Source organism: Staurois parvus, unplaced genomic scaffold (assembly GCF_062004578.1).
Source record: "Staurois parvus isolate SC_StPar_1 unplaced genomic scaffold, SC_StPar_1.0 ptg000090l, whole genome shotgun sequence".
NCBI lineage: Eukaryota > Metazoa > Chordata > Amphibia > Anura > Ranidae > Staurois > Staurois parvus.
Genome location: NW_028317886.1, coordinates 19110472 through 19135350, shown reverse-complemented (window position 1 = coordinate 19135350; position 24879 = coordinate 19110472). Strand labels below are relative to the sequence as shown.

The 24879-nt window shown below is 41.1% G+C and overlaps 1 protein-coding gene across 2 annotated transcripts in view; it reads right to left on the bottom strand.

Annotated features, from left to right (window-relative positions):
- Positions 1-24879, bottom strand: part of LRBA (LPS responsive beige-like anchor protein) — a 970380-nt gene that overhangs the window by 891355 nt on the left and 54146 nt on the right. For both annotated transcript variants that reach the window (XM_089670467.1, XM_089670468.1), the window contains exons 2-4: positions 9374-9605; positions 4265-4365; positions 1983-2078 (exon numbers count right to left, since the gene is read on the bottom strand). In XM_089670467.1, the coding sequence (XP_089526593.1) occupies positions 1983-2078; positions 4265-4365; positions 9374-9605 (429 nt within the window). The remainder of the gene's footprint in view (positions 1-1982; positions 2079-4264; positions 4366-9373; positions 9606-24879) is intronic.

The following is a 24879-nucleotide window of genomic DNA, read 5'->3' as shown; positions in this document are numbered from 1 at the left end:
ACACATGCAAGTACCATTATTAAGTAATGGCACACCAAACGCTCACACGTTGCGGCCACCAAAGTGCATGTACTATGATGTCTGGTGCAGTGCGAGTTAAAAAAAAAAAAAAAAAAAATATCACACCTGCTGTACTTTTTGTGCAACTCACGCAGTTGGCAGCCCATTGAAATGAATGGGCTGTCACAAAATGCACTGCACGCTATGAACCAGCGCTCAAAGTTCATATAAAAAAAGGTTACACTGTAGGACACTGTATAAACTGTGCATGTTCTAAATATTTACAGTAACTTGGATGATGGGTTCATAACTATATACATAAAATTGTGCTTGTTCACTGACTGGAATTGTGTATTGCTGATATTTTGAGGTTTATAAGCTAACAGCAAAATTATTCAAAACTTTTAAAGTAGAATTAAAAGCCAAAAGTTATTTTTTCCCCAGATTCCACTTTATTCATGTTCCAGTGACAACTCAAAATGTGTTTCTTGGTTTTTTTTCCCACACATTCACTCTAAGAGATAATGGTCAAATCGACAAATATAGGGATGAAATCTCCCTAATGGCCCATTCTGCGCAGCCTACACATTGCGTCATGTACCACGCAACTTCCCTGGGGTAACCCGTAGGACGGAAGCGTGGCGACGTCACTTTCAGAATCATTGGCATATCCATTTAAAGATCATCACTGCTTGTTGAATGTGGGATACTTTCACTTGCCTGGAAACTAGAAAGTTGGATGGACTTTACATAATAATACACAAAAATGTTATTTCTGATTATTTTTCTGGGGTCTTTTTGGGGGGGCTGGGAGCCCCAGCCGGGTGTTTACGTTTATAATTTTATTTGCGGTCTTATTTCTATTCTGTGCACATGGATTTATACTCTTGCCTTACTGTAATTTATTACTTGTTCACTTAACATTGCAATTTATGTGTTAAACTGGCTGGTGGGTGTTTATTGTCAGTGAACCTAATCAATTTCATTTTTATTATTTATATTATTCAGTTTTCACTAGGTAATTACCTTATTATTTAGTTTCTATTTTTTTTTTTAAATGTGTGTCAGGTACTCTGGAGGTTGATTGATAAGCTGATTTTTTATTATTATTTTTAGTTTTGCAAGTAGTGTTGAAGTTATTTATATGTTGAGTAGCACAGCACTATTTTTTCTTTATTGGTCTGTTGGATGAGGGAACACATTAGGGTGTGTGCAGCAGCTCTGATTGTTATTTGAAGGATAGTTCCTTTTGGCAGCGCAAGAGAATCACCTCTTACATATGTTAAGAATTAATGGCACCACCATGCATCTGTAAAGGGATAGCTCATGTTTTGTGATTAGCAGGAAAGCATGCGATTTTGCGTATGTTCCCACAATGCATTGGTGTGAACGAACCCTAAATTAAAGGAGAAGTTTGGTTCTCGTTTTCCCAAATTGTACTTACCTAGGTGGATGCGGCATCGCTCCGATGCTGCATCTGTCCCCCGCCGGCTCCAAGTATAAGAACCCAGCAATTGCATGACTGCCACTTGTTGTGTTCTCACCCCCGCTGTGAGCAGAGTGCTGTCAGTCACCGCTGTCTGCTCTGTGACCCTCCTTTCCTCGCTCTCACTGGAGCGCTGGGCTGTGGAGGGGGAGGGAGCGGCTGGCTCAGGCTCTCAGCGGCTCATTGAGAGACTGAGCCAGGTGGTGCTCCAGATTCTGGGGTGGATCCCGACTTTAAAGTTAGGATCTTTCCCCAGCCTGGACCGGCTGAGCAGCTTCAGCCACTGTCAGCTGAAAAAGGGTCACAGGAGTGCAGAATGAACTGCACTCCCGTGATCCACAGGAGACGTACAGCCAAAAGAGAGTTTTGGCTGTACTTCTCCCTGTAAGCTTCTGCAAAGAGCAATATGTAAAAAGCTGTTACTATTATTGTGTAACCCACCTGTAATTAAAAGGGAAAAAAAAAGTACAGCACAATTACACAGCACAGTACTTACAGCAGCACTCTTTCCAGGGAAGTTGAAAAAGGCATCAGGACCATATTTTTGAGGCATGTGCTTTAACACTGACAAGAGCTTCACTGCATGTGGCGGCTATGGCACATGAAAAAAACAAAAAAAAGAAACAATCAACAAAGGAAGATTTTGGCTCTGAAGAAATAACTGCACTTGTACTTCCAGTGTAAAACTAACTTATAAAAAATATGAGCTGTACGTTTAAAGTGTAGCTACTAACATAGTCAACAACATAGATTCGAACAGCAGTATGAATGCTAGAGCAATTTAGAAGATTTTCCTGCACCAGGACAAAAAACTTTGCCTCAGAGCAGAGAAAAAAAAAAAAAAAAGCCAAGTAAATGGTTTGAGGATGCAAGAAACAAAGTGGACCTTTCAGTAACTTTACACATTTGCATGAATAGATTTCTGACCTTTCATAATATACAGAATAGGTATCACATTTCCAAACAAGCTTCATTTTACATTAAAATTCAGCCCATGAGCTCCAGTCATTTGACATAACTTAAACTAGCCATTCTCAACCAGGGATCCATGAAACCCTAGGATCCTTCCATAGGCTGCTAGGGGTTCACTTGAGCTGTGGCTATTTGAAATTCCATCTGTGCCTTCACAGTTCCAGGTCCATTGCTACTTCGCAGAGCCAGCAGCAGTACACCAAAGATCTTTTTAGTCATCTGTAAAGATGGCATTCCTCCCACAAATGCAAAGGGCATTTTCATAAAGACTGATGGACTAATCTTAGCATGGATCCTCTGGCACCAGAAAATTATTTCAAAGGTTTCTCTAGGGTTAAAAGTTTGAAAAAAGCTGACAGACTGAGATAGTGCCATCTGTCTGATGCAGGCAGTAGGAAGCCTCCTCTTCCCCATTTGTTAGATTGCAACACTGTAAAAATTCATAAGGTGAGCGGCTGTAGCAGGTGCTATCTGCGTCAGAAATTTTGTGAAAATTTCCATCAGACAAGATCTGTAGAGAAACCAGGATTTACATGCATCATCCAAGAACCATCATTTCGACATCCTCTGAAGAAATACCTTGGAGACTGAGCTAAAACAGTGTTCACGTGTGACATATGTTGTGGAGGACAGACTGCAAACATTTATGGGGAGCATTTCTTCCTGAACTATTAGGGTTATTAAGGTGGACTGCTACCAAACTCATTTATACTTCATTACATCTTGATGATGAGGTAGCTATAGTGGCTTTTGGCTGCTATAGTCGATATGGACATGTTCTCATCGGGTGAACTTTATCCTTCTCCACCAGCTTTTAATTCTATCAGCAAAAGGAAACATTATAGCAAGTGGTCCTGTGTTTGAGTACACTACACATGTACTTCCCATGTGTGCACCCATGAACACCATCAGTAGGAAACTACATTAATACTGTTCCTGAAACTACCACACATGAACTGACCTTCATCTGCAGGAATGAATGAAAGTCTTTTGTTTTGTAATATATGACCTGTTTCACCTTGCTTTGGTTAGACTTTTTTATTAATTGCGTCTTGTGTCCTATTGTGAAAATGCTAACCTTTGCTGGGACCAATGAGTGTGTTAGAAACCTGGATCTGAACCTGGAACTCCTGCTGTGTCTGGCGATGTCTCTTCTTGCGGAGCCACGTGGGATGCTGGACAGCTCCCTGGAAAGTTCCATGAAACGATCTTGCCTTGAACCTTGTACTCTTTGCTCGTCCCATGAACTTCCTAATTTATCCACGTCTTTGCTCGTCCCATGAACTTCCTAATTTATCCACGCCTTTGCATTTCCTGTTAGCCAGATGATTGTGCACTCTCCAGCCAATATCTTGCTCGTCACTCCTGCTGCCATTATCATCTCCACTAACACTCATTAACAACATTTGACTTGTTCCTTGAGTTGATCACCTTGATCCCAACCTGTGACCACTTGTTATGAACCTTTGGGAGCCTCTCTTCTGCTATAGCTACTGAATTCCAAGCCCAGCCTTACCCCTGACCGTGAATTAGTGACTAAATCCATCTTGGCTTTAAATTTTGCCTTTTAAAGCTATATAGTGACCGTGGAGTTGAACCCATCACCTTGCATTTGAAAATCTCTCTCTATAAGTGCCTAATACCTGCACAGTCTTTAAACCTTCAGGTTTTGATCGACAAGTACCATTGGTATTCACATGAGAAAAAGGTTCCACTGGTTTCCCTCCTCTACCACAAAACACAACCATTTTAACAATGACCACTGTCATCAAATACAGAACTGAAGCCAGGGATCTGCATTCTTACCCATTGTCCCTCTTCTCCTTGGAGCTTACTAAAAAACAATTTTAATTCACGAACAGTAAGACTATAGCTTGCCAAAACCCCCAACATGTCCACCAACAGATCTGAAATAAAGGAAAATAAATACAGTACAATCAGCAGAATGTAACACAAGCAATAAGATACACAGGCTTAAAACACAGAAGTGCATTAAGCACAAAAAAACAAAAAACAAAATCATTAACCAGGCTACCTAAGGGTGATATACAGTACTAGAAATTTACTGCCATCTTACTAATTTTTTCAGGGCTGAAGAAAACGTATATAAAAACTCTGAGCACTTCAAAAGTTTTATTTCATATACGATATGCATATTGCCTGCCAGGCTAAAATCTTCCTTGCCACCGGTGGAATCTGAGCATTGGATCCTCACAGCCTTCTGAAGGGACAGTTCTTGTAAGCCCTTGTGATGCATAGGAGACACTCCAATAGATTTATGTGAGGACCTATTGCACAAGCATGACATGTGGCAAGAAAGATTCAGCCGCAGGCTTTAAATATTGCCAATGGCTATAACTGTCTGTAAGGTATGGCTTACATACACTTCTTGGATGGGGGGGTGTGAAGACAAGACACTTTTGATCAGGGTAGCTATGCAGACAGAATATTTGTACTCCATTTACCTTTAATGCAGACCTTTCCCATATTATACTAAATTTTACTTCTGCACGCTGATGTGAAATCATCTAAAATAGTTTGTTTTTGGGGGGTTTTTTTTTCCCCAACTTCTTACCTTTTTTGTGTCCACTTCCTGGTTTCCCTGAAGGCACTGCTGTCCCCTGAAAGGCATCATCAGTGTCTTCTGGGCAATCTGAGATCTCACAAGAGTTCCTGAGATCCCACAGTATTGTTGTACTGCACATGTGTGAAGATTGAGCGTGTGACATCACAAGGCTCACCTTGCACATGCGCCATGCATCTGTTTAGCAAAAACGTCCCTTGAGATGTCACAATTATTTTTATTTTTTTTTTTTTAAACAGACTGGCACTATTTGTCCTGTTTGCCATTATCAATGGTACAAAAAAGTACAAGAAAATCACAGATTTTGGGTTGTTCCCAGAAAAGTAATAGGAGGGGAAATCTTCCAATAGGGACAATAGATTTGGTGAGCTGGAGAGCCCTAAGGGATTCTCTTAATTTGCGGTGATTTCCTCTCACTTCCTGTTGTGTGTGTTATCCCAATTTGGCTGCAAAGGTGGAAACACACAGTGAAAGAAACATGTATATGATCCCCTGCTGATTTTGAATGTTTGCCCACTCACAAAGAAATGATCAGTCTAAAGTAGTAGAATTTTAGTCTCATCTCTTGAGCAGATACCCTTTTTAATACATGCAAATACTCTGCTGACTTTGCTTGCTGCAGCTTGACATTGCATGCTACTGTTGAGCCTTTCAAGTACTAGGACCACTAGATCCTTTTCCATACCAGATTCCCCCAGAGGTTCTCTCCCTTATACTTTTAGGCCCCGAGCGCATTACTTTAAATTTTTCAATATTAAACATAATAATTTTCCATGTAGTTGTCCAACCCTTTAATTTTATCAATGTCTTCTTGGAAAGTGGCTCTCTTGTTGTGAAGTTATTACCCTGCTTAGCTTTGTATCATCAAAGCAAAGTCAAAGCAAGACTCAGCAAACACTAAGACTGAACTATTTATATTAATCTCAGTATCAGGGGCGGACTGACCATTTGGAAACTCGGGCGCTGCCCGAGGGCCCAGGGTCAGTAAGAGGCCCAATGAGATGCCCCTGGTACCTTTTTCATAGGCTTTTTTGAGTTTGGGCAAGGACACAGGGGCCACATGAGTTGTCAGTCCACCCCGCTCAGTATATAATTTAAGAAGTTAAACAGAATTGGTTCCAGGACAGAGCCTGGGGGTTACCCCACTTACAACTCCAGACCATTCAGAAGATATGCTATTTATCACCACCCCCTGGATGCACTCCTGTAAGCAGTTTTCTATCCAGGCACACACACACACTCGCACGCTATCATTATTGTCAACAGACCTCAATTTGTAAATTAAGCTTTCGTGCGGTACTGTATCAAATGCTTCGGCAAAATCTAGATATACCACGTCCACAGGCCTTCTATCTGAATTACAGTTCTCCTCCTCACAGAATGTTAACAGGCTGGTCTGGCAAGAACGATCTTTCATAAATCCATGCTGGTTACTACTAATAATACTATTTTCTTTAGCAAGTCCTAGGATATGCTTCCTTATCATCCCCTCTAAAAAATTTTACATACTATTGATGTTAGGCTGACTGGTCTGTAGTTTCCAGGTAAAAAGCTTTCTTTTTTTGAACATCGGTACCACATTAGCTTTTCACCAATCAGCTGGTACCATTCCAGTCAGTAAGCTGTCCTTGAAATGGAAGAAAAGACCTTCCTTTAATTCACCTCCCAACAATCAGAAACCACAAAATTATTATCTTTATCGTTCGAATTAAAAAAATATGCTTTTTCTCCCTTTTTTGCTTAAAAAGTTCTCCTGTCACATGACCACAAAAGCCTTTAGCTTTAGTTTGTTAGAGCAGCTGTTGGGCATGTACATCACCTTCCTATGATGGCTATTTCTGGAAGGGACGTACCTAGCTGGCAGGCGTAAACATAAGGGTTAATGCTGTCACTTCTGGAAATTATGTACCCCTCTGCTTGCTGCTCAGCAGCGTTTCTATAAAACTAAGACTCCAGGCAGACACCAGGCTGCAGGAGCAGGTTAGTTTCTGTGCCTGCAGATTCACACACACCTCAATGTGTGTGTGTCAGTGTGTCTGTGTAACAGTGTCTATAGAGATTTTTCATTACTGGATTGCAGCGTGGGATGAAAATGTAATTTTTTTTTATTCTACTAATGTGTTTTATCACTGTGTGGTTGTTTTTATTTATACTTCACATTATGAATGGGTAACAAGGGGTACTACCCCATATTCATTCACAATGGGAGGGCTAGATATCTAGGGGACCATTTTTTCAAAAAGGGCTTCCAGATTCCCCCCACAGATCACCCCCCCCCATGTTGATGGCATGTGGTCTGTATGGTGGATGGAGGGGGCATGGCGGGGCGCATGTTCATCTCCCCTTTCCAGGCCTGCAAGGGTCTGTTTGGGAATTTTTTTTGCCTCAGTCCCCCTCAAAATCCATACCAGTCCCTCATCGAGGACAGGGGTCTAGTTCGTCTTTTCGGTGGGACCCCACTTTTTTTTGTTGGGTGTCCCTCATAAAATACATACCTGAAATGCTTCAAGGATGAGGATCGGTTTTGGATTTGGAGGGTTACCCAACAGCATGGGACCCCATACTCATTCATAGATTCGTACAAAAGATAAAATAAAAATCTTTTGTGTGGAGCCCGATCATATACATGCGGGCAAGCTACAGTGCATTTTTTTTTTTTTAAAGGGTCACGTGCGATTTCTAGTCTGACACATTAACTATTCGCAGCGGAATCGCACCTGCACCACATGAACAAAATCGCACCTCACCAGCCATCAAAATAACATTGCATCCTGGCCTGCATATATGTAAACCAAGTAAACCTGGCCTATCCAGGAGAGGGACAGGATGTTCCAACTTTGCATAAAAGAGGGAAAAGAATGAAAGAGGGTAATAACTGGCAGGAAACAGGAATATTTTAGGCCCAGAGATGTCATCACTAGATCTTTGCTTTTGGTGCAGGTAGATTATGGCTATGCTGTACATAGCTTCCTAACACATCACAGCACCCTACTGCAGAACACTCTCGAGCCCCCTGACCTGACGAAAACAGTGAGATCGCTCTTGGGAAGAACTATGCAAATATCAAAATGCCTTGATGGGTGGATATCAGTCTGAAGGAGTGGGCATTTCTGGGCAGACTGTATTTGCATGGGCTGAGCCTCCATGATTTAACAAAGTGAAATTCGGTGAATAAAAAGGACAGGCCCAAGACAGTAAGGTGGCAAGAACTAGATGATGCAAGATATCCCCTTGCCAGGAAATCAGAAGGGCTCTGTCTGACCTGCTGCAGCTTCTAATGCACACTTTGACAAGCTTACATTGTGCAGTGATATCAGAGTAAGCAATTTCAGGGCAGAAGGAGCCTCTACAACTGTGCAAGACTGAAGGTAGGCTAGAGTTGAGGCTCTTTAGAGTTATTGCATATATTATACAAGGGATGCACTGATACCGATACCGAGTATTTTTATGAGTACTCGTGAAAATACTCCCGATACCTAAACCTTAAGCATCATCAAGTGTGCATTTTACAAAGTGAGCCTGCAGTTCAGCTTTAAGATAATCAAACGACCACATATAATACACATATCCCAAGCCTACAAAACAGATTTCTGGCAGCAGCACGTGTATTTTGCACATATATGTTTTTGATATAAAGTAAATAGGTATACAAAAGATCATTAATGAGTCTGGGGATGACTGCATTATATATATGACCTTGAAAAAGAAAATCGTTAGACTGTTCTTGGATAAACGACCTCCAGCACACAGACAGACTTAAGCAGCCCATGAATTATTATAATACAGGATTTATATAGCGCCAACAGTTTGCTCAAAGCTTTACAATATATAGGGAGACAGCACCGTTACAATACAATAAAGAGGGCCCTGCTCATAAGAACTTACAATCTAATAGCGTGGGGCAAGTGTTTTTTTTTTTGTGTTTTTTTTTGCATTCAACCAGTAGGTTGAACGCAAAAAAGTGATTAGATACCCCCATCAAACACAAACTTGATGTGGATGAGGGAATCCTCCCACTGAGCTGATGTATTCTGACAGCGAGGAGACTTCCCTGCCATCCGAATACACTTCATAGCCTGCAGTGGTGATTGAGCAGGGAGAATCCAAACAGAAAGGTTGCACAGAAATTGATCAGTAGAACAACATCTGTACAACCTCCTTGCCCATACATGGATTGAAATATGGGCTTCTTGCTAAACCCTCTGAATTTTGCTCCATGTATGGCCAGCTTTAATAAATCATTCCAATATGCCATTTACCTCTTATTCTCAGCTTTATATAACCGTTGCCCTTATAAACTGGCCATACAGTCATTTAAAAAAGTAAATTACCTGCTATCATGCCGTCGACCTTATCGATTCGGTTTAAAACCAATTCAACCAAACCAATTTCTGTGCATACTAAAAGATTGCGAATGCTCTTCTTCAGGATGGCTGTAAAGATGCTCCAAATTTCTGCTTGGCAGGTGACATTGCACTTGTCCAACATATCAACCATGCAGATGATGCTGTCTCCTTCCTGAATGATGAAATTCATTTCGAGATCAAACTGGCCCCCTACGAGCTGTAAATAAAGATATAAAGTGTTAATGACCAATTCTTTTAGGACACAACCAGATTTAAGGACCACTGTTAACAGTTACCAAAATACTACTACTTAGTAGGATAACTACTACATCCTTAAACAAAATATGCAATATATTGGAGTTTACAAGCACAGATGTGATGACTGCAATAGTTTTTTTTTTCAGCTAATTCATTGATCTTGTCAGAAATGCAATGTATTTGTCACATCCTGTGAGCTGCATCAACAAATAGGCTTCCCTCCTAGCTATCTCCTGTGGGCTACCAACTGCCCTTTCCCCATGGAAGTAAAAAGGTACACGGACAGGTTTGTAGCCCATATCAGGAGTGCCACTCTGAGTACCAGGTCTGGCTCCCTCCACAAATAAGCAAAGGACAGACATAGAATCCCAGGGACAGGATGCAGGATTACTAGGTGAAAAACCAAAGAAGCTTGAAAAAAATAAAATGAATGCAATCACCTCACCAAGGACCAGTAAACTGCACTACATTACTATTTTTGTTTTTGAGTTAACATACACTTTAAAGTTATATTAAGGCTCCATGCACACTAGCGTTTGGTTTTGTTTTTTGTTTTTTTAAGCTCAAAAACGCTGGGTAAAAAAAAAAGCTATTTTTTAGTAGTGCTTTAGAAGTGTTTAAGAGCATAAGCGTTTTTACAGTACATGTAGAGCAAAAAAAAAAAAAAAAAAGCGCTTAGGTGTGTTTTAGTAGCGTTAAGCAGCATTTAGCATTTTATTCTGCTGCAAAAATGCTCCAAAACACTATTTTTTTTTACTGCTCCTAAATGCTGAAGGTCAAAAAATGCTAATAGCCTAAAGTAGTATGCATGGACACATAGGATAACACTATTTAACTTCTAGGAGCAGAAGAAAAAAAAAAAAAAAAAAAAGGAGAGAGACTAACAGCTTCTAAAAACACTAGTGTGCATGGAGCCTAAAGTCTTTTACTTACCTGCTTTGTGCAACAATATTGCACAGATTGGCCACTAAGCTCCTCTTTCATGGACCCCCGTTCCCTTTTCCAAGTGCCCCTTAGCAAGTAAGCTGCTGTCTGTGCGTACTCCCTAGACCAGCAATGTGCAAACTACGGCCCGGCGGACCTTTTAATCCGGCCCGCGGAGCTAGGCTCCCGCTGCGCTCCGCTCACAGTCCGCCCTGAAGACCGGTGTAGCATGAAAATCTGTCTCCTATGAGGATCTGTCCCCCTCGACGTATCTGCGCATGTGCCGGAGATCGCCGATTGGCTGCTAATGCCTGAAACTGGCACATGCGCAGATACGTCGAGGGGGACAGATCCTCATAGGAGACAGATTTTCATGCTACACCGGAACGGCGAGAGGAACGCGCGGAGCAAAGGTAAATGAATTGACACAGGGGGGACTTGGGGACTTAATATGGGGGATGAATTACTATAGGGGGGATGAATTACTATATGGGGGATGAATTACTATGCTCACTATGGGGGAATATTACTATACTTACTATGGATGACACATACACATCATTCATCTACTCTCGGTCCGGCCCCCGGGTCCAATATATGAACCCATTGCGGCCCTCAAGTCAAAAAGTTTGCCCACCCCTGCCCTAGACACACAGTCCAGCTCGGCCATGCCTCCTCCACTCCCTCCTCACAGAACTTGAGTGGCAGCAGCTCCCGCTGCTGTCTATCTCCTGTGAGATTATGAAGTGGAGGAGCAGTGCTGCCGATGGAACAATGCTGAAACAGTGAGAGAAGCCAGGTAAGTGTTCAGGGACAGAATGGAAAGAGGGGAAAGGGGTGGGGAAATGGCAGGACAAAATTAGTGGGGTGTTTTTTGTTTTTTTATTTAAAAGTAGTAATACAACCCAAACCATAAATGTAATATGTTGCAGCTTACCAATCATTAGATGTGGTGCCTGTATTTATTTTCTTTTTTAGACTTTTTACCCTCTGTTTTCACCTGCTTATCTGACCATTAACACATCTCCTGTATTAGAATGCCCCCACTCTGGTGCACTTTGGACAGCAGCATTGGTAATCTCGGGGGGAAGGGAGTGTTAAATGCACTAAAAAACTGAAGCGGAACTTCAGCTAACAATTTTTAAGCAATTACAGCAAACAGTTTTTTCCTTTTGGGGTAAAGAAAGAATTTATGCAAGAACGTGCCTGGCTCAGGGTCAAAATTTGTTGCCCGAGCTTCTTTGGCATGATAAAACATGCATAGTACAGCCCATTCTATGCAATATGTGAACAGGGTCATACTGGCCAAATCACCAGGTGAAAATAAAACAAAGAAAGCCTGAAAAAGAAAACCAGTGCAGCCACCACATCCAAAAATGGGCAAGCTGCAATATAGGTTTGCCTTTGGATTTAACATAGCTTTAATGCAAAAAAAATTTATTAAGTTAAAAGGAAAAAAAAACAAAACACAACACACACACCATTTAGACATTCACAAATTCACTATCAAATCAAAATGACTATTTTTAATCCTTATGCTGTTATTAGTAAATAGATAGAAAAGTATATCATATACAGGGATGTCCAATTCCTATCACCCGACGCCCAGGACATGTAGTTTTTTGCCCTTAGCCCTGCTACGAGCAAGCAGCAGGGCTCACCTGTTAGGTGGAAGCAATCAGGCAGCAGCGTTGCCGCCCAATTGTTTCCACACAGCCCACAGTGTCAGTCTCTCCCCCACTATCTGTCCTGGGCTCCGCTTGCCCATCTGTGGGCCAGAGACTGGTTCAGCGGGTGACACGGTATGTGGTATAGGGGAGGGAGGAGGAGAGCGGACACATTCTCGGTTACTGAGGCAGGGAATGACTAATGAGGTGTGATGTGCACCGTATTACATTCAGTGTAGTACAGGGGAGATATGCAGGGTCTTTTAGACCCTGCATGTCTCAAAAGAGAACCTGTCACCAAAAACCATCACATAGGGGACTTTGTCAAGTTACACCCAAGCATATAACACCCCCAAATTTTTCAAGGCCCGCCACCCCCACATATGTACGTACGCACAAACATAAAAGCACATACTTGGGCGCCTACACATGAAAACGTGGATTGTGATATACATGTTAATATCGCCGCGCATGCCAATAATTCTAGCAACAGACCTCCTCCGTAAACTATACTGATGACCTATAAGGGGCTTTTAAAAAAAGTGTCACCTATAGAAAACATAGGGTACGAACGTTTGTTGCCGTTTCACGAGCGCACGCAGATTTAAGGTTTGACATGTTGGATATCTATTTACTCGCTGCAACCTCGTCTTTTATATTTTACAAAAAAACTGGATAATTTATTGCTTTTTGTGCCCTAAAATTAACTTGTGTATTTTTTACTGAAATTTTGTGATAATATCGTGTGACATAAAAATTTGGAACTACCGCTATTTTATTCTCTAGGATCTCTGCTGGCACAAAATATATCATGTTTGGGGGGTTTGTGTAATCTTCAGGCCTAAAACGATTTTTTAAATAATGTAAAAATGGCTCTGGCAGCGAAAGGGATAAAGTATAAGCCCTGACCCACCCTTTCCTGACGAGCAGCCAATCGATGCTCATTACACCGCAAGTTTTCTCCCCTCCCTGATAGTCCACGGGTGCGGTGCTGGAGACAGACAGGCAGGGAGGGGAGGAGGAGATGAACAGTGCTATGTTAAAAAATATTAAACGTTTAAGTCGCTATAATGTCCCTTTTGTTTTTAAAAGCCCCGGACATTACTTAAAACAGATTTAAATACAGTTTTGGTAAAATTTAGGTTTTGTTTATCAGGACAAGTAGATTGTCACGAGTGACAAGTAGATTGGGACACCGTTTTAGTCCCAGGACAAGTAGTTTATTTCCACGCCCGATATATATTTGATTTAATTTTTTTTTTTTTTGCTTTTACATTCCTTCAGTAACTTTCTGGTTTCCAGGTCCAGGAAAATCATGTCATACATCCCAGGAGTTTGCAGAAGGGGCTCTCTCAGCCAAGCACACCCCCCTGTCTGCATGCTTAAAGGAGAAGCACAGCCAAAAGCTGTTTGTACTTCTATGAATCACAGGAGTGCAATTTGTTCTGCACTCCTGTGACCCATTTTCATCCAACAGCGGGATAAAGTCCGGTGTTGGCTGACGTCAATCAGCTGATCCAAGTTGGGGAAAGATTCCAACTTTAAAGTCTGAATTCACCCAGATTCCTGGGACTGCACCTGGCTCAGCCTCTCAGCAAGCCAATGAGGGCCTGAGCCAGCTGCTCCTGACCCCTCAACAGCCCAGCGCTCCAGTAAGCACTAAGGGGGACTGGGGGAGCAGCGAGCGGTGAACTGAGTGAGTGGCGGTGTCTGATTGCTCAGTTCTCACCCTTTAACCTGGTGAGGGACAGATCCTGCATTGGATCGTTGCTGCATCAACCTATGTAAGTAGGAATAATTGAAAAAAAAAAAAAAAAAAACACATTTCTCTTTCAAGCGAAGGACAGATGAATTTCAAGACATAAATGATACACAAATCATCTCCCTTACTCAGAATGGCCAGAAATTCTAGGAGGCATTTTTCAAAGTGATTTCTCAGCAAAAAAGCATTGACACATGGATGGAAGGGTAAGTTAGCTTTGAATAATAAGAAATGAATTTAAATGGAATTTTTGGTTTGTGGTGCTCAGATGCAGTATAACTGCAACTTTACCTACCATAGGACTCCACAGCTAGTGTACAAATTCTTATTTACATTCCAAATAGTCTTCCTTAAAGCATACCTTCACCCAAAAGGGGATGTTCCGCATGTTTGCATCCTCCCCTCCCTTCCTCGCAGGGCATCTCATGCATGCAGTGTTAGCAGGCTGTGGATATGCTGGCACCTGGACCTGAAGTCGTATCAAGAATCGGCTGGGGTTGCAGCATTGGATCCTTGGATTGGCAAGTATCCTTTATTAAAAGTCAGCAACTACAGTATTTTTGGGAGGAGACTGGAGTGCCTCTAACTAGCTCGTGCATTTGAGTTATATTGTACGATTACTCTTTAAAGTGAATTGATTAGGACAGAAAGCCCATAATATTCAAATTATCAGATCAACTATATTTTCCTGACTGTGCAACATACAGTAAGGCTATTTTCACAACAGGAGTGAGGAAACTAGGCACAGAAATGTCACATTACTGTGCAGCAGTTTCATCTGTCAGAATATACAGTACTATAATAAAGCCAAAAATAGAATATGCCTGCAAGGAGTATCAAAGAGCCATCTTACAGCAGCATTTATGGATATATAAGTAAACACCACAAAAGCAGAGGATAGAACAATAATACACTAAATAAAGAGACATTTTTTTCTGATCATGACAAACTACAGAATATACAACATGTTATGGAGAAGTAGGCTAAATGGAATGAACAAGCCCTCTACTAAGCCACTGCAAAGCACAGCAGAGGCTCTGAAAAAGAACAATCTCTTTTCTATCACACCCATGATATAAAGTAGGCCATAAACTAGAAGAATTTCTAATATACTGTATATTTGTAGAAAGTCTCATTAGAACATCCTTAGGGCAATCTTTCTTGCCATCACGAGTCAACTAATCTCAACTGAAAAACCCTAAAAATTTCATCCACACCTGACTTTCTAATTAATTGTAATCTCAGACATATTAAAATGGGTTTCACTGCAATATGTATAACTTTTTGTACAATTTTTCCCCCAACGAAACCCACATGTAGAGTTGGAATACTATTTGAAAGAAAAAAAAAAAATTCCAACCTGGTCCTTCGAATTTTTCATTACTATGGTCAAAACTAACCACTGATTTGACCTCACCACCCTTTCAATCCAACAAACTTTCCAAAAAACAAAATTTTTTTTGTACAATAATCTACTACAATAAATACCAGTTCAATGCATATTCCTCATTTTAGGATAAATAAATAGCATAATTTTTAGGATAATTAGTGAAACAAACATGAAAAACAGCATTTCTGGCAAGAACAAAAAGGTATTTCTTCTACTTGCTGAGCGTGTTCTTAGCCTGAAAAATGAAAATGGAGTGAGAATCCACAGAGAACCGAGGCTCTCCTGGACATTGCTGGATCAAGAGAGGGCTCAGGTAAGTGCTGGGGGGGCTGCTACACACAGGTTTTTTACCTTCATGCAGAGATTGTATGAAGATAAAAAGCTTGAGACTTTAGAACCACATTAAAGCTGAATTCATCAACTTTGTAAAACGTGAAGGCACTATGAGTAAAGTCCATCGAGGTGCCTGCCACCTCCTGGGCTTATCTCTATTTATATCTGACAGGTGTATTGTGCTCCAGCACCAAAGCCTCCAGAGCTCCAATGCTGGACTCAGCTGGTCTCAGCCCCTTCAAGTGAAGAGTCGTTGCAGCTACTATGCACGCCGCTCCTCGCCTCCTGCCCAATCACAAAAGCCTTTGTATTGCATGACCTCAAGCACAAAATACAAAAGCTTCTGTGAATAGGCAGCACAGGGGAGGGATGGGGATAGTTGCTCTTTGTGCTTCTCTCCTCTCACAGACTCCAGCAGAGCCAAAAACATGTCAGATAAAAATAATAGCGATAAGTTAACGATGAGGCAGCCAGATATTATGAGTTAACATGGAACTGCACTGCATCTGAGCACCACAAACCAAAAATGCTATTTAATTGTTAATATTCAAAGCAAACTCACACATCTATGCATTTCTCTATGCTTTATTTGGCTGAACAATAACTTTGAAAGATACCCCCAACATTTCTGGGCAGATGATTCATGTAGCATTTACTTCCTGCAATCCATCTGCCCTTATCTCAGGTATCAGCTGAGCTGAGAACCCTCCCTCCTCTTCTGTAGACTGCTGGGATGTATGACATCATTTGCCTAGACAGGAAACCAGGAAGTAACTGAAGAAATGTAAAAAAAAAAAAAAAGTTTAAAAACACAAGTAAACATGATATACTTTCCTATCTACTAATGACAGCAGCATAAGGATTGAAAATAGTCCATACTGATTGAGAGAATGAGGTTCCACTTGGACTCACAGTGTGCCTGCATTTTTTACAAAGTTGCTGAATTACTGTAATTCAGGTTTAAAGTATTTGTGAACACACTGGACTAAACCCTTTTGCTGTGACCAACATGTCATACATCAGTTGCAAGCACTTCTTGCTTCTACGGCATAATCTCGCCCACTGTGCGTGATGCAAGTCACGCACTGGGAACTTCTGTATTGTGTGTATAATTAAAATTTGCCCCCTTACTAAACAAAGATGAGAGGGGACATGGATGCACAACTGACCATTGGAGATATACTGTAGGAAGCTGTTCCGAAGTACTGTAACTCCCAGCAGCAATCGCAGAGCCACAAACTGACCACCGCAGAATGGATCTGCTTCCATGCTTGTCTTGCTCACTTTAAAATGAACCCTAAAATAAATAAAATAAAAAAACAGCTGCAGCCCCCATATCTACTGATTGGTAAACTGCAAAATACAGTTAGGTCCATATATATATATATATATATATATATATATATATATATATATATATATATATATATATATATATGGACACAGGCACAATGTTTTTTTTTTCCAGGTATTTACCAAAACATATTCAACCTATAGATGGAAATGGACTGAAAGTGCACACTCTCAGGTTTATATTGAGGGTATGTACATCCAAATTGGAGGAAGGGTTTAGGAGTTACGGCTCTTAAAAGTAGCGATGCCCCCTTTTTCAAGGGACCAAAAGTAATTGGACAATTGAATCAAAAGCTGCTTCATGGCCAGGCTACTTCTTCATAATTTATTCCTCAATTAAGCAGGTAAAAGGTCTGGGAGTTGATTCTAAGCCTGGTATTTACATATGGAATTTATTGCTGTGAACCTACATCATGGGTTAAAAGGAGCTGTTCATGCAAGTGAAACAGGCCATTGTAATGCTTCAAAAACTAAACAAATCCATCAGAGAGGTAGCAGCAACATTAGGAGTGGCCAAATCAACAGTTTGGTACATTCTCAGGAAAGAACGCACTGGTGAGCTCAGCAACATAAAAAAGGCATGGACGTCCACAGAAGACAACAGTTGTGGATGATCACAGGATCTGCTCTATGGTAAAGAAAATCCCATTCACAACATCCATACAAGTGAAGTACACTATCCAGCAGGTGGGTGTATCATTGTCAAAGTTTAGAATCAAGAGAAGGCTTCACGAGAGCAAATACAGAGGGTTCACCACAAGGTGCAAACCATTCATAAGCCTGAAGAATAGAAAAGCCAGATTAGACTTTGACAAAAAAAACATTTAAAAAAGCCAGACCAGTTCTGGAAAAGCATTCTTTGGATGGATGAAACTAAAGATTAATCTGTACCAGAATGACTGGAAGAAAAAAGTGTGGAGAAGGCTTGGAACAGCTCAATGATCCAAAGCACATGTCATCTGTAAAACATGGTGGAGGCAGTGGATTGGCATGGGCATTCATGGCTTCCAATGGCACTGGGTCATTGGTGTTTATTGATGATGTGACAGAAGACATAAGCAGCTGGATGAATTCTGCAATGTTTAGAGATATACTGTCAGCCAGATTCAGGCAAATGTAGCAAAGTTGATTGGACGGCTCTTCACAGTACAGATGGACAATGATCCAAAACACACTGCAAAAGCAACTCAGGAGCTTTTAAAGGAAAATAAGTGGAATATTCTGCAATGGCCAAGTGAATCAACTGATCTCAACCCAATTGAGCATACATTTTACTTGCTAAAGGCAAAACTAAAAAGGCAGAAAGACCCACAAAGAACGACTGAAGACAGCTGCAGTTAGAGCCTGGCAAAGCATAAGAAAGTGGGAAACCCAGTCTTTGGTAATGTCCAAGGGCTCCAGACTTTAGACAGTCATTGCCAGTAAAAGGATTTTCAACAAAATATTCATAAAATGTTCATTTTTAATATATTTATTTTTCCAAATACATTTGAGACCCTGAAAATGGAGGGATGGTATATAAATATGGTTGCAGTTCCTAAAATTTGTACTTGATATTTATGTTCAACCCCTTGAATTAAAGATGAAAGTCTGCACTTCAAATTAATTTGGATTGTTTTGTTTTAATTTATTCTGGTGGCATACAGAGCCAAAAGTATGAAAATTGTGCCTATGTCCAACCATCTATGGACCTAACTGTATTACATCTTTGGTTTGGGGTTTAATATTTTAAGCTGACTATATAGCTTTACGAATGTCTGTTTGATTTTCTAATTGTGGGGTCAAATCAATGTGGATTTTCAACCACAGTGACAAAGTTTGAAGGAGCAGAATGGAAAAATTTTCTCTAACAAATTTCTGACAGTGTATGATTTTTGTGAGGGAAATTAAATTCATTCCAAAATCGATTGTTAAAAGCAAACACAATTTTGAAGTACTGTATTTATGAACAGTATTCGTCCAGTCACTGAAAGTACAAAGAATTTTCATACAAGTGAACATTTCATATGAACATTTGTTCAAAAATCTACTAGTGTATAGCCAGCTAAAGGCTAGGTTCACATTAGAGATGTCTCTGCAAAGCCATTTGCAGCAGAATGCTTCTTCACGTTGAGAAACTAAGGTTTTTTTAATGTATAAAGGTTGGTACGATACACACAATGCAGTACAAAAGACAGCCAAGAACATTAACAACTGTGTTGTTGCAACATATTGTAACGAGATGTCCACGGCTTGGAAATATCAGGATAATGAGTAATTAGAAAATACACCAAAAAAAATAAGAGGGATGGTCGACAACAAAGAGGAAGCGGGAGCGAGTAGAAGATATTCAGTGTGGACCCAAAGCAAATATAAAAAAGGTGATTAAATGCAAGGCTAGCACATATTCATTCATACAGCTTCATAGCACTAAATAGTGTCTCATGGAGGAATATAGTCAGACATTTGTCAACATCAGGGTTAAGGAGAAGGCCCATCAAATATTGTTTAGAGTCCATTTGCAGCAGGGAGCCCATTTGATTGTATGAGATTTGTATGATCTGGGTCCAAAACATCTGTATAATGGGGCATGCCCATGACAGGTGGTAGAACATGCCTGTTACAGTAGAACACCATGGGCATTAAGGGCTGTGATAAAATAATAAAGTCCACTGTCCCAAATTAAAATGGTGGAAAAAAAAGAGTGCTCCAGTCCAAAATCAGTGCCAAAGGACAGTTCAATGTGTTCTTTAAATCATATCCCAACACCATTCATGATCACCTTCCGGTATAATCCACACTCACCAAATTTGATGGACTCTTAGCTTGTATGGCCCTAGAGTCAAATAAGCTTTTAAAAGGTGACAATCTCCAACGACCAATAGGACAGATGAGATGCAAAAAAACAGTAGGGACGCGAACAGTGTAATACTGTTATACTCTTTAATGCAATAAAAACCAAGGCGATTAATGCACTCACATTTGACAAGATAAAAAGAAGCCTTATAAAGTATACAACTTTTCCACTCCAGAAAGCGTTTGGACCAACTCCAAATAATGGCTCCCACATGAAAGGATAACGGACTGGCAGCAGTGTGGTTTCCACATCACAAATTGCTAAGACCAGGAAGTACTGTATATGCTCCCTTCCCATCAAAGATGGCTCTGGAGCCCGCGGATAGCATGCGCTCCACTCACCAGATGTGATGCCACAAAGCCTCCATCGGAACCGAAATTTACATTGACGTGTTTTGCCCCTCCTCCAGGGCGTGATCACAGACAGTGATCTCCTTGTTCTAGCTTCCAAAATATACCTCCCACCTATCTGCTTTTCCTCCCGCTGACACCAATGATGAGGCACTCTTCCTCCCGCTGACACCAATGATGAGGCACGCTTCCTCCTGCTGACACCAATGATGAGGCGCTCTTCCTCCCGCTGACACCAATGATGGGGCACTATTCCGCCCCTATTACGAATGATAGGGCACTGCTTACTCCTACTGACACCAGGGCACTTTCTTTTCCTACTAACCACAGTCCAAGATAGTAAAGTGGCCATTTGCTTAAAAAGCTTGGAGACCTCCTGCTCTAGATCATCACTTGCACACATTTTCACATTTCATCTTTTATTTCAATGAACTGTAATCCAAAATACTTTATTATAGGATACATTTTTCTGAACAAAAAATATGCCGTTTATACAAGTACTGAGGAAGAGAGTAATTAAGGCTCCATCCACGCTAGCTTTTTTTTTTAAGCTTAAAAAATGCTGGATAAAAAAAAAATGCTGGTAATAGCGTTTTAGGAGCTTTTTATAGTATATGTAGAAAAAAAAGCAAGCAAAAAAAAAAAAAAAAAAAAACACAACAAGGTTTTAGTAGTTTTTTTTCTGCTAGACACTGAGGCCCTGATTTACTATTGAGCCTAGGCGCATTTCCGTGGGCAAACGTCTAATTTTTGCTAGCGACCGTCTACTTTTACCCTGCTAAGAGATTTACTATTGAGCAGCGTCAACAAGTAGACGCCCAATCAAATTTACTAGCGAGACACAGATCAGGAATCAGACTCAAAAAGCAGACTTGGCAAGAGGTATGTCTAACACCATAAACAAATCACTGCAGAAACATGTTCACTTTGAAATTTGCTTTGCCAAATATCAGGACTTCACTTTAAACAATATCTGCCATTTAAAAAAAAAATTAAAATGTGTTAAAAAAATTTTTTTTAAGCAAGTCGACACAGTAAAAAAATAGACGCTCATGCAGCTTATTTGGCCGATATAAATGCGCATGTGCAGAACACATTTTAGACGTCCTCTGTGGGCGCTTGCTTTTTAACCACTGTTCAATAGTAAATCTTTGGCTGGATTCCTCTGACAGCCGGCACTCGGTCGAGCTTTTTTTCGGGTCGCCGTGATTGACGTTGGATCTACTTCAGGGGACATTGTTTTATTAAAGGACTTGTCAAAGACCCTGTACTGTGTTTTTTTTACATTACACTTTTGCTTTTTTTGTGAATTAGTAGCGGTACCGCAGACTCATTCACCTGGGGGGGACGGGATCTGGGGGCCCCCTTCTGATAAGCCCCCTGCCCCCAAAGACCCCCCACAACCACCGGCCAGGGTTGTGGGGAAGAGGCCCTTGTCCCCATCAACATGGGGACAAGGTTCTTTGGGGGGGGGGGGGGTATGTAATGTATATAATAGCGAAGTAATTTCTTCTGTCCCTGCAGAGAGCTGAGCTATTATGTTTGACATTAAAAAGTATAGAGGTTACAACATTGTATCTATTTTTATCCATTTCGGATATAATGTTTTATTCGGATACAAATAGATACAATGTTGCAACCTCTATACTTTTTAATGTCAAATATAATAACGCAGCTCTCTGCAGGGACAGAAGTAATTACTTCGCTATTATATTTGCCAGCCATAGACGGGCGAAAATCAGCCGATTTTTTTTCCGTTGGTGGTAATGTCAGCCGATTAAAAAAAAAAAAAAAATGAAAAATCAGTTGTTCAAATAAAACCGGCCAGTTTTCACCCAGTCTATGGCCTGCATTTTTCTTTTTCTTCTCTTCTTTTTTTTTGAAGGTCACAGCTTATGCGCAGATTTTTTATCGGTAAAAGATCGGCCGATTTGCCGTGAAAATCGGGCGATCTGCAAAATCAGCGGATTTTTATCCACATTTACCGGAAAAAAAAAAAAAAAAGTGCCAAAATCCCAAAAAATGGCCGACCAATTAACCCATTAACGGCCCGAAAATCGGCCGATTTTTTTTTGGCCAAAAAATCAGCCTATTTTAGACCCATCTAAAGCAGGCCATAGATGGATCTAAAATCGTCCGGAAAAAAAATCAGCTGATTTTCAGGCCATTAGTGGGTTAATTGGTCGGCCGTTTCTTGGGATTTTGGCACATTTTTTTTTATCGGTAAATTTGGGGAAAAAATCTTCCGATTTTGCTGATCATTGCCGAGAAAATTGGCCGATCAGCAAAATCGGCCGATTTTATTCCAAATTTACCGATAAACAAAATGTGCCAAAATCCCGAAAGACAGCCGACCAATTATCCCACCAACAGAAGAGGCCCTTGTCCCCATAAACATGGGGACAAGGTGCTTTGGGGGGGGGGGGGGGGACCCCCCTGTACCAAAGCACCCATGTTGAGGGCATGTGGCCTGGTATGGTTCAGCTCGCTCGTCTCCCCCCCCCCCCCCTTTCCTGACCTGCAGGGCTGCATGCTCGGATAAGGGTCTGGTATGGATTTTGGGGGGAACCCCACGCTGTTTTTTAGTTAATTTCGTTGTGGAGTTACCCCTTAATATCCATATAAGGCCCGAAGGGCTTGGTGTGGATGGGAGGGGGGACCCCACGCCGTTTTTTATAAATTACTAATTCTGACATACAAAGCCATCCATAACGCTGCCCCAAACTACCTCACTGACCTGATACCCAAATACCACCCTACCCGCACCCTTCGCTCCTCACAAGACGACCTACTTTCTAGCTCCCTGGTCTCCTCCTCCCATGCCCGACTGCAGGACTTCTCCAGGACTTCCCCCATCCTCAAACTCCCTACCCCAATCCATCAGACTGTCACCTACCCTCCTCACCTTCAGGCGCTCCCTGAAAACCCACCTCTTCAGGGAAGCCTACCCCACCCTCACCTAACAGCCGTTCTCCTCCACTCCTCCTATCACTAAATCCCCCACAGCCACTTCCTCCTGTACCTCTACCCCCTCCCTCCTAGATTGTAAGCTCGAAAGAGCAGGGCCCTCGAACCCCTCGTGTATTGTATGGTTACTGTATTGTCTCATGTACTGTCCCCCCATTTTATTGTACAGCGCTAAGCAAACCTATTGCCGCTATATAAAAACACTATATAATATTAATAATAATTATGGTGCTGGTTTTTAAATGTAATTCTCCCTTTTTTTTTCTCTTCACTATAGCTCAGAAATTCACCTGTCACTTCCCCCAGCTAAAAGAGAAAGTTTGCTTGGAATTTATATCCCTAAAGGAAACAATGTTTACTTTGAGTTTATTAAAAGATACAAAGTTTTCTGTAACTTCGGGGAAAGTGACTTCTAAGCTTGTGAACTATAGTGAAGAAAAAAAAAAAAAAAAAAGGCTAGCATTTGTATTGGAAAATCAGCGCTGACATACACTTTGTATTGCAAAAAAAAATTATTAACAATTGTGTAAACCAAGGCATTATTTTCCATGGATTTTCATTCGTAAACCAAAAATTCCATCAACTGAGGCGTTGGTAAACCGAGGTACGTCGGTACCTTTGTATTGGGATACATAGAACCAACATACATCAGAATTGGCAACATAGCACAACATTTGTGTCACATTGGAGATATCTGGCTAGTTACACTGACCTTGCCCAGGGACCTAGGATTGATTCACACCACAGAAATACAGGCAGGATTAGTGTTCAACAGCTCCGTGGATTAGTGGTTAGCACTACTGCCTCACAACGCTAGGGTTGTCAGTTTGAATCCCAACCATGGCAATGAATTTGGATGATCTCCGTGTGACTACCCTAACATACATATGCTGGTGGCAGCGTCTTTGCTTTCTGTCTAAATGATCCTTAGAATGTGAATTAGAATGAGGCCTTGTCTGTTCAAACACTTTTAAAGTTGTACCTTATGGGATGAGATAAGGGCCTGGACTAATGATTGATTTGATAATGCTGGTTTGCACTCCACCCCCTTTTGGGAAAGTTTGTCAAACCATGAGAAGAGTGAGCGAGAGAGAAAAGGATTAAAAAAAATTAATAATGGCATGGAGTCGTCCCCCCCCCCCCCCCAATCCATAACAGACCCTTATCCGAGCATGCAGATACCGCATGCCTTCAAAGATTTATTTCCTTTGTTGAAATGCCTGCTTGGTTCACACTAGATGCGATTTAAAATTGTGCTTTTTGTTGGCAATTTCACCATATTTTCTGTAGATTTACCAATGAGTTATTGAATTTCCAATTGTGTTTTGCACTGCGGTTTCTATTGTAGTCTATATGTGAAATCGCTACAAGATGCTGAAAAAGGTAGACAAGAACGACGTTTGAAATTGTGCTGCAGCAAATCGCTTACGTTAAGACACTCACATCCACATTCATTAGATCCGATATCAGGTACAATTTCAATTCCCAAATCACACCTGAAATCGTGCACCCTGGATGCGACTTGGCATACGATTTGCATGACATGCGACTTGCAAATCGCATGCCAAGTCACACCCTATTGTCTGCTATTAGAGCAGTCACATGGGTGCGTTTCCGACACGGATTTCTAAAGTAGTACATGTACTACTTT